Consider the following 16,278-nt stretch of genomic DNA (forward strand, 5'->3'; position numbering starts at 1 on the left):
GAACTATGACGAGAACTATGACGAGAAATATGACAGCTAAAAAGGAACAAAACGACAAAAACAAATCAAACGAGGTCGCCGCTGTAATTAGTCGACCAAGAACGACTCGTATCACTTCCTCCATTGTGACAGAACTGGTCGGTTGTCGGCGATTGAAGGAATGCGGTGCCCGAATACGCCCGTAGCGATTGACGTTGTTCTGATAGAAAACGCACAGACAGAGTGAGATGCATGAACATACATGAACATACATGTACAAACGCGTCGAAATGGACACCTGCGCAAAATGACGACAAACACGGAGCCGATCAGCACGTCGCCGTTGTGCCTGCCGGGCGGTGGAGTGGATGCTGGCGTCGATTGTGCCTGGCAAAGAAAAGCATCCCCTGGCGAGTGGGCATCTCACAGGTGGAAGTCGAAAGAAGCCGAAAGGCAACAAAAAAAAAAAAAAAAAAAAAAGAACGAAAACGACGCTCGCCCACAGATCACAGACCGCTCGCTGGTTCCTGTCCAAGGTCCATGGCCCCTGTCTGACCGAGCGCTAGCGGATGATCACTGGTGAGGATCATTGAGGGCGAGGAGGGGACAAGTAGCAGGGGAACGTCAAGACAAAGGTGGCATGGAAATGCAACTCGTCAAATACGCATTGGTTGATATTGGCATTGCCAGCGAAGAATACGTTGAATAAAAGGAGAGACATGTTTTATTTGGCTTGGCAAAATGGCTAGTATTTGTGTTTTTGAAGTCTTGAAGTTGGTCTTATAATCTCACATAAAGAGCGATCCATGATGTTGTGTTTATACCTTAATTATAATTTTAAGTTTTTGAATTCGCATTTTCTTATTTTCTTATTTTCCTTTTCTTATCTTGCTTTTTTTTAAAAAAAAAAAAATCAAAAACAATATACCAATAATGCAACACCAGCCTTACATAAATTAACTGTGCCGTGTGTTGCCTTCTTGTGTTCCCTTCACATCGATGCGCTGTCAATCTTGTATTGCGTGAAGTCGTTGGCACTTCGCTTGACGTAGATGAAGTAGGACAGTGCCGCGCTGAGACTTTTTTTTTGTACGACGGTCTTGTCAATGACTTTTCCTTCGAAACAACACCCGCCACCTCCTGAGCAGGGAGAAAAAAGAGACACAAAAAAAAGAAAACGACAAAGAAAAAAAGAAAAAAAGAAAAAGACACAAAAAAGAAAGAAAGAAACGACAGAACAATGAAGTGGAGCAACCGCCGCCTCGGGTACCTCTACAGCCCTTCGGTCCCGTCTGCTGGCCTGGTCTCCGATCTCACCTCTCAACGGCTGGCCGTCTGACCCCCAGAATTCACAAATGGCCTAGGCCTCAAAGGCACTACAATCCCTGTGCTGCATACACCCCTCGAAGCTCAGCCCTTTCTTTTCGCTGATCTCTCTCCTTCCTTTTAGCTCTCGAGTCGAGTATTGTCGTCATGCAGCTCTTGCTGCGTGTTTTTGTTTGCCGGAGACGAGGAAAGCCAAAAGGAAGGATAAGATGAGACAACGCGAGGCAATCTTGACTGGCTTTCATTTCCGTTGTCCCATTCTGCTTCATATCTGTCCCTTTTTTATTTTATTTTTCAAAAACAGTCAAGAGGACGACAGAAAGGTGCATCTCCATGCAGCACCTTCATCTCCAGCCGTGCCTTGAATGCACGTGAGAGGAGTTGGCTACAAGTTTCGACGACATCCTTGACCGCCTCGTCTCGTCACCGCAAGTTTCTGCAGCCTGTTTCTGCATCTTTGCGAGCGTGTATTTCGTCTTTCGTTTTTCGTATATCGGGATCTTCCCGGCGTTCATTCGTTTTACCCTCTTACCCTTTTTTCTCCTTCGTTCTCCTCCTACCCCCCGACTGATCGACGGCTGTCCGGTCGACTTCCGCGGACGTCTCAGGCTTGCGACGCTCCTGGACAATTCGGGCATGGCTGGACTTTGGCGTGGCTTATTCGCTATTTACGCTAGAAGTCGAGCCGGTAAGACGGAATACCATTTGCCTGCTGTCATTCTTGTCAAGCGTCATGGTATTGTGACGGCAACATGAAACCTGTCGTCGACCCCAGGCAGCCATCGTTCGCCAGCCTCCATCCCTCGAACCACAGCCTCGCTGTTTTGTCTGTTTTGTCTGTTTGTCTGTTTTATCGTTCCCATCGCTCTGCTCCCTGTGTCCACTTCACGGCAACAGTCGGCGCGGCGTTGTATTTTGGTGTACTCCGTAATTACAGCACAGATACGACAGCATGCCGATTCTCATAAAATAATGTCCTCGCAGCTCGACAATACGACGGCAAGCGATACAGGGGAGCAGTCATGTCACCTTACCATCCGTACCCGTGCATCTGATGAACCAGTCGTATCATTCCATTGAGGTGCTGCATGCTGGACATGAGAAGTGACAGAAGCCACCTGCAGTCCACAGTGGCCAGTGGCTCTGGTGATGACGGAGGCGAAAGAGCAGTCTACGTTTTGTGTTTTGCGGTTGACGTTTTACCTTTTACGGAGCAAAGGCAAATCATGGTAGCATCGAGTCCAAACGGAGCAGTCTCAACCCCCCCATCCCCCCCCTCCCCCCTACCGTTGCCACCTATCCCCGTCGTTGTAATTGGCAATGGTTGTGTTTTGCTAGGCAGTGCTCAGGAGATGGCCAGGGCTTTGGTCTCTTGCACGACCGAGCTGCTTTCTGTGTGTCGGTGTTTGTGTGAGTTGACAAGTGGAACGTTTCGTTTGTACATTTATGTCCCGACGTCCATGTTTGCCATCTCATCGTCGATTGCCAAAACGTTTTGATTAGCTCGACCACATTCAACGTGCTTGACCTCACAGACCAGCTTGCCTCCTTTCCTTTTCCCCTGAACTCTGCTTCTCCATTCACAGCGGAAGACGCGTCCGCTCTGGAATATGATGTATCTGTTTTTGTCCGGTATGTTCTCAGCCCTTCCCCGTCGCCACTGTGACGACCGAGACAGCATCCGGCCATTTTTATTCGTGCTGCCCTCGGTTTGCCCGTATGCGGCCGACGTTCCCCTTTGAGAAACGAAAGTATCAGTTCGTGATACTAAGAAGAAGGGAAAAAGAAAGAAAGAAAGATGGAAAGATAGAAAAAAGAAAGAAAACAGAAAGAAAGAACTTCTCTGTATGACATAAGCAGTAAAGAATTCCAAAAAACAGGTTGCAGTGCCCCATCGTGTTTAGAATTCCAAAAACGAGGTTGCAATGCCCCGTGTGAATTCCAAAAACAAGGTTGCAGTGCCAATCGTGCCTGCGTTGCAGACGGCCCACCCCCTCGTCGTCGACGCTATTATTGGGCGGCGGCACGTTGTGCTTACGTTGTACATTCTGGGTGTAGTCGCCATACACTTTTTGTCCTGCCAATCTGCATGGCCCTTATCAGGTAATTTGTCCCTTTTCGTGCACACGACACACGTTCGGCGATGAAATCCCCATGTTTTTGCCGAAAGGTCAGATTGACGACCGAAAGGGGAGCAAAAAAGAAAGAAGAGAAAAAAAAAGAAAATAGGAAGGCAAACTAAACGAAAGACAACAAAAAGGGGGCAAGGAACGGGCAGTAGTGGTGTCAGCTGCGACGGACAATAAAAAGAAAAAAGGTACCGACCGAGAGAGATCTGCCCGAAAAAAGACACACGTGCGCCGCTGTCCATTTTTTTTGGGTTGGCATTTGGGTTGACATTTGGGTTGACCTTTGGGTTGACCTTTGATCGGACATTTTGATATTGACACTTTGATATTGACACTTTGATATTGGCACTTTGACATGTTGGCTGATGCGTTCTTCCGTCTGTGTTGGACAATGTAATGGCCCCGCAGGCTCGCGGCAGGACATGGACGTCTGTCTAACAGACTGCCGAAGCTCTGTGCTCTGCATCGTGTCCCAGCACCGTGTTTCCTCTTCTCGTTTTGCCTTCCCTTCCAATCACAAGCACACTTTCGTGCACAGCTGCACGTCTGTGTCCTCTGGACGTGCAGCACACCTCGGACCATGGCGCCAGGTCCAAACAAAATGGCCGACGACGCACACCTACTTGTCGAGAACCGCCTCTCGTCCCAATCTTTAGCGTGGGGGGAGCCAGTCTTTTGTTAGATTTCTTTTCACCACCCCCTGCTCGCGCTGGGGCAAGGATCTGCGTGGACCCCTGTCGCCATTTTTTGGGGCCCGCCGAGACTGCCTGAGTGCCTCTCTCTTTTCTCGGTTTGTGTTGCCCCCCCCTGTTCTTAAAGCGCCACTCAATCATGAAGCCCCCCTCGATGCTCATCACCTTTCTCCGTCTCGTCCAGCCCTTGCCAGAACTTAGTTGACCTTACCTCTTTTGGTCTGCTTCGTCTCCGGTTCTTAGATCCGAGGGACAGCATTCATCATGTGCACACAAACAACGGGTTTTGCCTGGCGGTCGTCGACGCCTCTGGCGCTGTTTCTGGGCTGAACAAATTGAGAGCGGCAGTCACAAACCGGAAAAGGAGTTGATGTCCATGTCCCTCGGCCGTTTTCTCCCCGCCATTTTCTTCTTCTTTTTCTGTGCAGTTCGCCTTGTGTCCTTATGGAGTACTCTCTGCAAAACATTATTGTATTTAAAGAAACCAGTTCCTGCTGGTCGTTTTTCGAGGGAGACATTTTTGTCGTGCATAACAATAGTCCTTGTTCTGTACTTTTTGCTTACCGACACCAATCTGGCAAACGCGGCTCAGTAGCTTCGTCTTGGGGAGTTGTTTGTTTGTGCGTCGGTCGGTGTTGTGGCGGTGGCACTTGAGGTGTGCCTCCCAAATGTGACATCTCATATTTTCCAAATAAATACCTAAATAAAAATAAAAAAATCATTTCTTTTTTGTTTTGTATTTTCGTGTCTTGCCGCTGCTGGCGAGAGTTTTCTCTTTTTCTGCACACGGTTTTGTCCTTTAGTTGTCTCGTTCTCGTCATCTCGTCATGTCGTCGTCATTCCGTCAAACACTCTTGCTCGTCACCGCTTGTCTCTTATTGACTTGCTTCTTTCTTTTCTTTTTCTTTTTTTCACGTTCTTTCTCGTTCTGCTTTTCTATATGTCCTTCTGCTTTCTTTTTCTCTTCTCTTCCTGTTCTTCTGCATGGTCCTTCTGCATTTGTTTTGCCTCAAGGCCGCCTCCGCATACTGCGTGTCTCCTCCGTGCCGTGGAATACTTGTCCAGCTGAATTAACACTTTGCGTCCTCGAATAAGAATACAGAAGGACGGATGGCGGCGTCGACTGCTCCCCCTTTGCCCACGTCTCCACTCACTTCAAACATGCTGCGATGCTGGAGAGGCTGTTCACTGCAGCATTTTGCGGCAGAGGAACGTCATTTGCAAAGGGTTGCAATGGGTGCGTTGCAGTCCCCGTCCCAGAAATCTCTTCAAAAGTCCCAGAATTACCAAATGATTTAACCCTGCCGATGCTCCTCCCAAATGGCCCAGTAGCGTCGCCCGCGGATGACGTTCCGGCGACCAGGGGGGGCCAGGGTTCCTCTTTTTTCTCTGTCCCAAACCATCCAGGCCTGCAGGTCACAGTACCAAATAGACCAAAACAACCAAAGCGACCAAGCGACCAAACGACCAAACGACCAAGCGAACCTGGTTATTGGTTCCATAATGGCACACTAGCAACTGGGACTGAGACACACAGAAGAGCGACCAGGAAAAGAGACGGAGGGCGGGAAGCCGCGCGAAAAGGGAAAACGAAGACGAGGAGCTGGCGAGAGTCGAAAAATGACATATGACAGACTCTCGTCCACCTTTGTTTTTGTCTCGTTTCGCTCGCCTTAGAACACAAGACTCGGAACACGGCGAATCCGTGCCTGATCCCTTCATTTCCGCGGTATATCCAAGGAAGCTGCGTGATGTGTCCCGCGAACGTCGTAGACGGCGATTGTCCATAATAAGTCTCTTTTCTGCGTGCTTTTTTTGTTTCTCTTTTCTGTAGCAAAAAGTAGAGGGATGATCTGCCTGGTTTTTCTTCATCCTTACGAGTGATCGTCAAAGATGCGTCCACCGTCGTTGCCAAAAGTAGCTCACCGCCAACGATAAAAATATCCTGTACAGAATTACAAACCCTCCCCTCTCTCCTCTCCCCCAGTCTGTCCCATCACGACGGTAGCCGGGAATTGATTTAAGAAGCAAAAGTACCGCAAAAAGAAAGTTAGACGAGGAGAGGAGGATAACACGAAGACAACGCCATTCCGGCTAACCTATGGGAAAAGACGTACAAAGTGTAGGAGCGCACACAGAGCCATCACACAGCATGACCAACAGAAGGACATCCAGCTGGCATCCCCTGTCTGGACAGCCCCTCCGGTTGACCCAAGAACCAGACCCCAGGGACACATCCCAAAAGCAAATAAAACGCACATTGCAACCGCACCTCGCGCACCCACGAGCGATCTACCAAAGAACTGTCGGTGGGAGTGTGGGAGTGTGGCCGCAACATCATTCGCATGATGTACTCTGTATTTACGAATCTACATATTTACATTGTACACGTACCTGGACAGGAGGCGAGCTATTTTCATCGTATTCCAAGCCGGCAGGAGCTGACCTTTCGCTAATTCACCCTTGCTTCGTTCATTTTACTCAAACAAGTAATAGGCCGCGACCTGCGGAGACTTATCAACGGAGAGTATCCGCCGTCACATCGTGCTTCATGATGCGTGCAAGTACATTCGTACAACGTACTTTTGGTACAATGGCAAAACGACTGGCAAACACCCCTACTCGGGTCCCCTGACTCTAGCCAATGTGCTGGCCGCCTCAGACCAGAGTAAGGGAGGAGAGAAGAAGGCAAAGATAGGAAGAATAAGGCACACAAAAACAGAAATAGGAGCGTGTGAGACAAAAAAAATACAGCCAGTGGGAAGCAGGAGGAAGAGGGCTGCCCGCACAGTACTGATGCAAAATAATAGACTCCACATAAAGCTAGAATGGGACGCAGTTTCGGAAACGTGACGAAATGGGCCAACGAAATCCCAAGAAGGGGCACAGCATTGTGTTTGGCGTATGGCAAACCAGCGCCCCCTGCAAGAAAGGTGAAGAGTGAAGTAGAAGGGTACAAAACAATGGGAAAATAAAGAGCACAAAAGAGATCCTCAGAAAGCCACGAAAAAAAGAATGCAAAAATCCAGGCTCGCGGTACGCCACTCTCTGCAACTGTATGGATATTTTTGTAGCTGTGTCTTTTTTTTCCCACCAGCTCCGTGTGATAGATCATATTAAAGAGGTCCCGACCAGGGAGAATCAGAAAAGCTACAGAACCGAAAACGCCACAGAATCCTGGCTGTTGGTATCACTACTTCTGTACTGTTGTTTTTGTTGAAAAAAGGTTGTATTTTTATCTGCTTTGGGAAAACGAGGCAGAGGTTGCATTGGGAGGCGCGCTTGCATGGAGAACTTCACGCAGTGGAGTACTGGCGAAACCTCTGGTGGAAATGACTGGTTACCAACAGCCAGGGGACAGGGCGGTTGTGATGGGGGGTGAATGGGAGGGCAGCGTGACTCGGGCCGGGGCTGAGAGACCAGAGGTGGCTGACGGGGGAGAGACGACGAGACGACAAGACACGAGACGCCGAGATGACGAAAAAATGGCGAAAAAGAGCTGAGCAGAATTTCTAAATATCTGGGGCTGAAGTGGACAGGGTAGAAGCGAAAGAGGCAAGGAAAGAAGAAGACAAAGAAAAAAGAAAACCAATGACAACATAGTGACGAAACAATGCGAGAAATGCAAGGTGGGACAGCCGTCAGCCAACCAAGCACCGTAGCAGGGAATACGTACCCTGTGCTTGGGGTCGTCAGGACGTAATTACGATCTATGTCGTACGTCGCAGAGAAAGGTGCTAGTTACGAGTGTACGGTTGCGCTGTACCACTGCTGACTGGGCTTTGGCTGTTGACATCGCCATCTCCGTTGCGTCGGTTCCAAACCCTCGGAGCACACCGTCCATCGATCGCTGGTTCGAGCGCAAGCCGCCTTCCCGTCCAAGGTGCCACACCCTCGGCGCATTTTCTTACTCAACTGGGAAGACAGAGTGAATATACGGAGTACTTTGTACATTTTTGGGGACGTACAACCTACCGGGGACAACAAACGCGAGACGGCGCAACTTCAAAGTACATACGCCGTACGGAAGCGGGCCAGCGTTGCAATGGTATTGGACCGCACCAGTCGTGTTTTTGGTTCTGGTTTGAATACTGCGTGCAGGAGCGGCCCATCTCAATCCCAAGAGACGGAAAGGGATGGAGTGGGAGGCGTCAAGGGGCTGAAGGGGGGAGGGCGGCGAGGGGGGTTACGCGGGGGACAGAGTCGTATTTTTGCGTACAGCCCACTACGAGCTGAAAACAGGCCAAAATCAGTGACACAGTGACGACTGACGACAGGCGCCCGGTCGCCGATTTACTCATCCATCCATGCGGATATGGGAGTACAAAGTCCTTCGAGGTGGTGTTTGCGTCCATATGTTCATACTCGGAATTTTGGTGGTGCACGGACTGATCCGATCATGGTGTAGACTTTTGTTTTTGATATTTTCGGACAGTTTTAATCTTTCCGGCGTTTCCTTTGATAGCGACCTATTGTGTTCGCGCTCATTTGCCAGACCATGTTGGTTTCGGAATCGCAGTACGACGATATTGACAGGGATGGAAAACAAAGAGGCTACGGTAAAATGACACGGTGTGGAACTGACAGCATCCAATTCCAATACGAATGTCTATATGGGTGTCAGATACTGGGCAGCATAGAGGAAGACACCATATTCCAATATTGAGCCTCGGATGTCGAGTGGAACAAAATCTCTCACATTCAACGTGACCAAAACAGTCTTTCATATGATCTATTCTCTCCTTCTCTCCGCCCTTGGCCAAGACGGCGCGGCAAGACATTAGGATGGGGTTATTGGAAACAGCAAGTGAAGAGACGAGACAATGATGTAGAAAAACACCTAAACGTAAAAGAATAGCGGGAACAGGTCGGAAAGGGCACAGCAAGACACAAAAAGGGGCTGACAAGCTCAAAGGCCCCGAGTTTAGACGTGAACTCGGAGATTCGAATGCCGTAAGACTCCATCACCTTGCCCTCGAAGCGACATGTTTCGTTCAAGAGATGGCTGGGCGATGCATTTCTCGTCTCGCTATCGTATCCAAAACAGGCCAAGTCGAACATATCGGCCAGAACGTACGAAAGGGATGTCAACAAATACCCAGACCGTCGTCGTCTTGGCCATTGGGCCAGATCGCGTCTGTTGATAGGACAGCTACAGGCCCAAAGTCAGATCCCGTGTACGGTGTAGGAGAGATATATCTAAGCCTTCAGCATATTCAATAGTCCTGGTTTGGCTTGGTGGAAACGTCTCTCGGCCGAAACGCTGAAGATGTTGGATCGCGCACCGTAGTTTTTCTGTGCCATGCAGCTTCACAAGGTCGCCGTTTTCGTTTCTGAGTTGTATTCACGTTGCCTCTGTCCCTGCAGTCGACCCGCGCATAGAAGCACAAAATCAGACAAACACCGAATTGACAACAGCGAGCATTCCGTTTGTGGACCACAGGGAGAGACGACGTTCGAAACTAGATTGTCGGTCGGTCTAGATCGTTTGGAGCCACCCCGGTTCGACTGGATGAATGGTGAATTGGCATTGTCTCCAAATGTCATGTTTTACACGCCAGAAAAGTTTTGCGCAGGAGCTTCAAGTAATCGTTTACAAAAGACATATAAATCGAAAAAAAGGAGAAGAAAAAGCCGATGGCCAAAAGGAACAACAGGGTGAACCTTGACTTTGTCGCACAGATTTGTCATAGTGCCTATCTTTCTGGCCCAGCTGTTTACCTGGAAGCGACTGCTCGCGTTGATTCGATAAATAGCGGCGTTCCTGGCATGCTGAAAACGAGCGACGGTTGGCGTCCGCGTCTGTTCTCTGATTTGTATCCACGTATCTTTCTAAATGAAACAAGTTTCTTGCCCACAATAACAGCACTATGCCGTTTACTCTCATGTCTCTTTGTTAGAATGCTAGAAAAAGAGAAAATGAGTGAGTCTGCGGATCCATGACGGTGCCCACTTGGGCTTCTTGGACGAAAAGAGAGTGAGGAGATTGAAGGGCTGAAAGGGAGGCAAGCGACAAAAGGAAATGCAGGTGCGGGAGCATATCGAACGCGAAATGTACCTATCAGGAGGGTTCTCAATTTCAGTTTTGTGCGTCCGACTTGTCCAGGCAGTATGAGGTTAAGACGTTGGCTTTATTTTTATATTATTTTCATAATATATATTTGTTCATGTTGTCAGTCCGATCTTGTTCCTGCCTAAAGATCCGCACAGTGCCCGTCGCTCCTTCCAGCACGGGGTTTGGTAGGCGGATCATCGCGCGTCGGCCCGCGATTGTGGTTTCTTTTGTCAATCAGGACTTGCAAAGGAGTGCTTTTTGTTCGTTGTTGCTGGCCGCCTTTTGTATACCCTTCTTGTCGCGTGTCCTGTGTCCCTTGTTAACACAATCGTTGAAGTCTTATTCTTCTTCTGTTGATTGTTGCCCGTGCACACTTGTCTCTCTTTTGTTTCGATTTGGTTGGTCTAGACTTTGATCAACGCCACCAAAAAGAAAAGCAAAGTCAAGGAAGGCGGCAAAGTCAGGTGAAGCAATGCGGAAAATTTAGTCATTCGATGCGTCCGCCACGTACCGTCACGGAGAATGCACCGCAGCGCAGCTAGAACGTTGAATTGCTCCGTTTGCGTGCCCCTCTATGGTGAAAGCAAGAGCCAGAGATGGAGCGCTCATTCGGTGCCTGGTGTTTCTTTTTCTTTGCACTCTTTCGCCTCGCCCCCTTCTTTGTCTCTTCTCATACCCCTTTCGCTTTCGCCTGCATAGGCGAGGAAATGTATTGTAAGTCATCGAAGTAGAAAAACACAGACAGGTTGACCAGCAACAGGTAAGCACCAAGCCGATGGCTCAACAAACACCAAACATTGACACGCTGCAGCCTTGCAGCCACTCCTGAACCCAATGCATGCATGTCCCTGTACGGAGTCGCGGCTCTTAATATCTCCGATGCGCCTCAGAGGCGTTTAGATGAGACCTAAGGGGCAGTGAAGCGGGCAGTGAAGCGGGCAGTGTCAGTGTACGTCAATGATGCACTCCATATATATGACTTGACAACTCGATGCAGATGTTCGACTTGCAGCAGTCCCTTTTTTTCAGATTTCACACGTAGCGGCCTGCCACAGCTTTCAATAGTACTTTCGGTGGCTTTTGAGTACTTCTCAGTCGCTGTCAGAAGCTTCCACTTGCCCCTAGCTCCAAATGGAAACCGATCACACAAGGGGTGGCGTGGCGGCTCGCCAAGCCTTTCCCCGGCAAAAGATGCTCCCTGTTGATGAGAGAGGGGGGTGCGAGGTCTTTGTTTACGTATTGTTTTCATAAAAGGAATCCTTCAGTATCGTTTATCTAGGTGCGCCATCCGAAGAAAGAAGTGCTGTGTCTTGGAGGATGACTTGAGAAACACGGGACTTGGGCGACCCGAGACTTCCATCCCTTCGTGCCTTTGGTGATACTGTGCATTGAGTTCGCTGTCTTTCACGTTACGGTGCATGGCTTGTTCAACTGTCCTAGGTCATCGTTGTTTCACTGAAGAGAGAATGGATCCTGGCCGGCCAGGGAGACTGGCAGAACCTGGGGCTGATGGATGTCCTATGAAGGGAGAATGAAACCGAATCCCCTTTTGGGCCGCGACAAGAGCCATGACGTTGACTGCGTCTCCCTCAGCGACATATAATCGTAACGCTCGAAATAGGGCGACTGTGCAATTCAGAGTGCCAAGCTTTGCTATATCATTTTTCGAGATGCATCCCAAGACAGTGGGCAAGATATGCCTAAATACGGCCAAAATTTGGTTGCTCTCAATTTGGGAGAATAATAAGACGAGAACAGGACAGTAACGTGGTTCTTCCGGAAGCCGTCGTATGGGCACGTTGATTTCGCAATGCGATTGTCTAAAGAATTGAAATACTAGACACCGTAATGTCATATGACACCCACAGTTCGGATTGTATTTTCAATCACACTTAAAGATCTTTTTTTTTGGTGTCAGATATAATAGAGCCATAATAAAGCCGTCGTGATGGAAAACCTTTCATACTTGTATTGCCGTTGTGCTTTCTGCAACCACGTCTACAACAATGGGCTATCGTTAACGAACTACAACTGACTTTGTTTCTCTTGTTGTATTTTTGACATACGCCTAGTTTCTTTTTCTACTCACATATTCTCGTATCTAAAAGCATATCCTATTTATGTCTCAGAGAAGAGAAATACTAGTCCACCTGCCTCTCCACCATATCCAAGGGGCGTTCCTGGTGGTGTCTAGCTCCCTGGCCATCCCGTGCTCAATAGTATGGGATATGTATGGCCTGTGTCTCTTCTACTCCGGCGTGCCTTTGAGCATGCCGTACGATGCTAGTTCCTGCATACAAAGTTTCCATGTCGTAGGATGCACCCCTTTATTTCCTTTTGCCAATGCTAGTTTCTGAACCTTGACCTGCTTCTTGGATCAAAAAGAGGCCGGAACGGTCTTGAAAGGTGCAAAGTGCCAAAAAGTAAACAAGGGGAGGCATATTGGTTGTCCATTGTGCAAGCCGTGCAACTCGTCTTCATAGTTATCCAGGGATTGGCATGGCTCGGTTTCGTGTTCAACGGAAGGCATGCTTCGCGAGAGACAAGTCGACTCCTTCCCTACCTTGGATGCTGGCATGGGCCGGGGTCAACTGCTTATTGCCCTGCACAGCAGAGACAGGCGACTCGAGACACCGCCCGATGGAGATTAACAGCAAGTAAGATAAGAATAAAAAGGCAATCATTGCCAGAAAGAGCCATGAGAAGGCGACGTTCAGATGGCAATAAGAACACAATGCGAACGACGGAGGCGGACTGTTGCGGATAGACCGAAAGGGGGCACAGCTCCAGGAGGCGCTCGCTCTATTGGGGTACAGTCACCGGCGATCGTCGACCAAGATCGCCTTACATTTCTAAGGATCCATCAACGTCGAGGTCGCCCTCCCTTGGATTGTCGACTAGGATCTTGCCGGGGTCGACTAAAGAGAAAGAACGTTCTGTCCATTCCCCAGAGTAGAGTTGACGGAACAAGAATTGCAACATTGACAGGCAACTGGGCAGTAACGCCCCTGGGGAAAGGCAAGGGAGTGGGACTGGAAGTTCTAAAAAGCCGACCAGAGAGACTGGGACGAAGAATACGATTGTTCTTTCAGTGCTGACACAGTTGCTGTTGAACAACGTTTTGCCCATGTGCTCACTCTGGGGTCTTTTGTGAATTTGTGGTTCTTTGCTTCGAAGATCGTGTCACCGGCAGTTTTGAGGGCTCCATGATGTAATAAAGGATATGCTTAGGTGGGCAGTAAAGTCATGAAAAGTCGGTGCATCTACACAGGCGGACGCAGCCCATTGCCTCGAAGTAGACGGATATGGGCGTTCTATATTGCTTGCATATCCACCGGCGACGCTTGAGGACAGCTTGGGTTGCGACGTCGTGCACGAAAAGGCGTTATAAAGCCGCCCTGAGGTAACTGCATCGTCGTGTATGATGCAATTATCCACAGAATATCCCACAAACAGAACGTCTTGAACGCGTGACGCTCAAGTAAGAGCAGTGGATAAGAATTGTCAGAAGCTTCAAATGAGTGTGAGAAGCACAAAATTGAAACAAGCACATACATGTCCGCATCGTATCTCATCGTATGCCATCTGTGACGCGGGTGGCATTCGCTCTGGAACAAGTTGCAAACGCCTTGTGAATAAGTGCATCTACGGCCACTTTCTGATGCTAGAGCCGTCAGATGAAGTACTGTCACGTTTTCTGTACACCGTCGTTCTCAACCACTGGTACTTTCTGCTTGCCTCTCCATGGCCAAAGTGAGATGGGAGGACATCCTAAATGCTGGACGAAGAGGTCAAAGTCTATATGGAAACTGGATTTACAAGGAAATGCATCAAGCAAGGGCTCGTCCATCCCCAACCGCGCTCCTCGACCCTATGCCATCCACCGCGGCAGGTAGTACTTGACATTCTCGTAGACCAAGAACGTCACCCACGTCGCCGGCATCACGCGCACAACGCTCGGGACCAGACCCCGGTAGAACCCGCGGGCGCCGTCCTCGCGCCAAATCTGCCGCGACACGCCGACAATGCCGCGCCCAAAGCGCGCTTCGGCGTTGTAGTTTTGCAGCCGGCTGCGCACCACCTGGTACGGGTACGTCACGGCGCCGGCCACGAGCTTGGCCAGGGACGACACGACGAGGGTCGACTCGTTGCTGGCCTTGACGGCGGACGGCCCGTCTTGTGGGCCACGACGCACGAACCGCTTCAGCGGCTCGTAGACGGCAAACTGCACGGCGCCGTGCGAGACGCCAATCAGGCTGACGCCCAGCCCGCGGTAAAACCCGCGCCAGCCCTCGTGCGCCAGGACCCGCCGCGCACCCACCCACATGCTCGGGTAGGCGCCGGCGGCGTGGCGGTCGGACGAGAGCATGCGCGTCTTGAGCACCCACAGCGGGTTGGTCAGGATCTGGACGCCGGCACCCGCGAGGCCCGAGGCCACAAAGTAGTGCGGCGCGCGCAAGTCGTGGCCGGGCGCGGCGGCGGTGGCCCGCAGCAGCGTCTCCATCCTCGACTTGAAAAAGAAGAAGGCCGCCCAGCTGGCGCCGTTGCCGAGCAGGTTGGGCGCCAGGCCGCGGTAGAGCGCCGCGAGCGGGCGCGGCGCGTCGAGCAGACTGCGCACGACGGAGGCCGTCGATGGGCGCACCGCAGCCGTGCCGTGTGCATCCGTTTTGCTGTAAACTGGGAGGGGGGAGGAAAGGGAGTTGTGTGTTAGTCTTTCGTCAAGGCTCCAACGTCATCGTTCGGCTCCGGCCTTGACAACTCACTCTGCATTCGCGTCTTGACAATGTCCAGCGGGTGCACGACCAGCGTCGCCGTAGATCCGGCCGTCAGGCCAGCCATCGCCTCGACAAAAGCCGGCGAAAGGCCCGACGATGGACCGGCAGCACCGGCATGACGTGCGTCGCCGGCAGAGGTCATAAGTTGGGTCGGACTTGCGGCGGGACCGTGCTCATGTCTGCCGGTGGAAAGGTCGGAATAAATAAGATTATTAAGACATGGCTTGGGGGAGCTTCCAAAAACTAGAAATGTCGTGGAGCCAAATTCACGAAATCGGGCCCCACTGCCAACTATGACGCACTTTTGGCCGTCGACATGCGGATGACTAATCAGAACACACACACACATCAACGACAGAATAACGAACGTCAACATCAAACTGCAACAAAACACAAACACAGGCTTGGATCTATTGAGTGGTATATTCCTTTTTCCATCGTTTCACAAACTAGTGTACAGATGTCGGTTCCCTCCTGGAAACCAGGCATCAAAAAAGCCTTCCGACACATCGTCAAAAACGTCCGTCGACGAAAGGGCGTGTCCAGTTTTCTTGTCTCATTTTTTTTGGTTCATAACATTGTGTGTTTGCTCGTCCATGCATCGTCCTGGATTTAGGCGCTGTGTCTTGCGCGCATGCCATTGACAAGACCCCGTGGCCCATTGCCGTTTCGCACAGGGTCTCGTGACATGTCCAGGAGCTTGCCTTGACGTCGTTGGTCGCTTCGTCGTCGCGAAGTGACCTTTACGAGAGGGGAGACAGGAGGCTATGACGCGCAGTGTTTGTTAGCAAGTAAGAGTCTTCTCCGGGAGCACAACATCAATGGTCGACGTACCGGATTATGGCTGGCCGGGGCTCGCTGCGGGTATAGCCTGCGTAGAAGTTAGCAAATGCTCGCTCGGGTTGCAATAGCACCAGTCCTGCTTGTTGCTTGTTGTTGGTTGTCGCCCATCCCATACGATCCGGTCACATACCAAGGTAGAGAACCAGGGGCAGGTAGCCACTACAGCAAAACGTTAGCCATGGTCAAAACCAACGCTGCGATGCAAGCATGGGAGCACATACTAGTGGAGGGCCACGCGGGAGATGTCAATGATGCGGCTGATCCGCTCCTACATGTGTCGTTCTGTTAGAGCATGTCTCTTTGCCCAAGCACATCATCTAGACCGGGGCAGAATGTCGTCGATCCCGCCATGTCGTCGTGTTGTCGTACCTTGGACTCTTCTGAAAGGGAGAACATTGTTACTGTGAGCTGGGTTGGCAAGACTATGTGAGCGGTTAGTCACTTATTGAAAGTAGACGTCGAAGCAGCCGTTGATTGAC

General features: G+C 50.4%; 1 protein-coding gene across 1 annotated transcript; it reads right to left on the reverse strand.

Moving 5' to 3' along the window:
* Positions 1 to 14,052: 14,052 nt before the first annotated feature.
* Positions 14,053 to 15,098, reverse strand: SPBR_00814 (solute carrier family 25 (mitochondrial folate transporter), member 32; the record flags this gene model as incomplete). The annotated part of the gene is made up of 2 exons (XM_040759133.1): positions 14,053 to 14,858; positions 14,945 to 15,098. The coding sequence occupies 2 exons, from the start codon at positions 15,096 to 15,098 to the stop codon at positions 14,053 to 14,055; spliced, it is 960 nt and encodes a 319-aa protein (XP_040618912.1).
* Between the last annotated feature and the right edge of the window lie 1,180 nt (positions 15,099 to 16,278).

The sequence above is a fragment of the Sporothrix brasiliensis genome (assembly GCF_000820605.1).
Source record: "Sporothrix brasiliensis 5110 chromosome Unknown Cont19, whole genome shotgun sequence".
NCBI classification, from domain to species: domain Eukaryota; kingdom Fungi; phylum Ascomycota; class Sordariomycetes; order Ophiostomatales; family Ophiostomataceae; genus Sporothrix; species Sporothrix brasiliensis.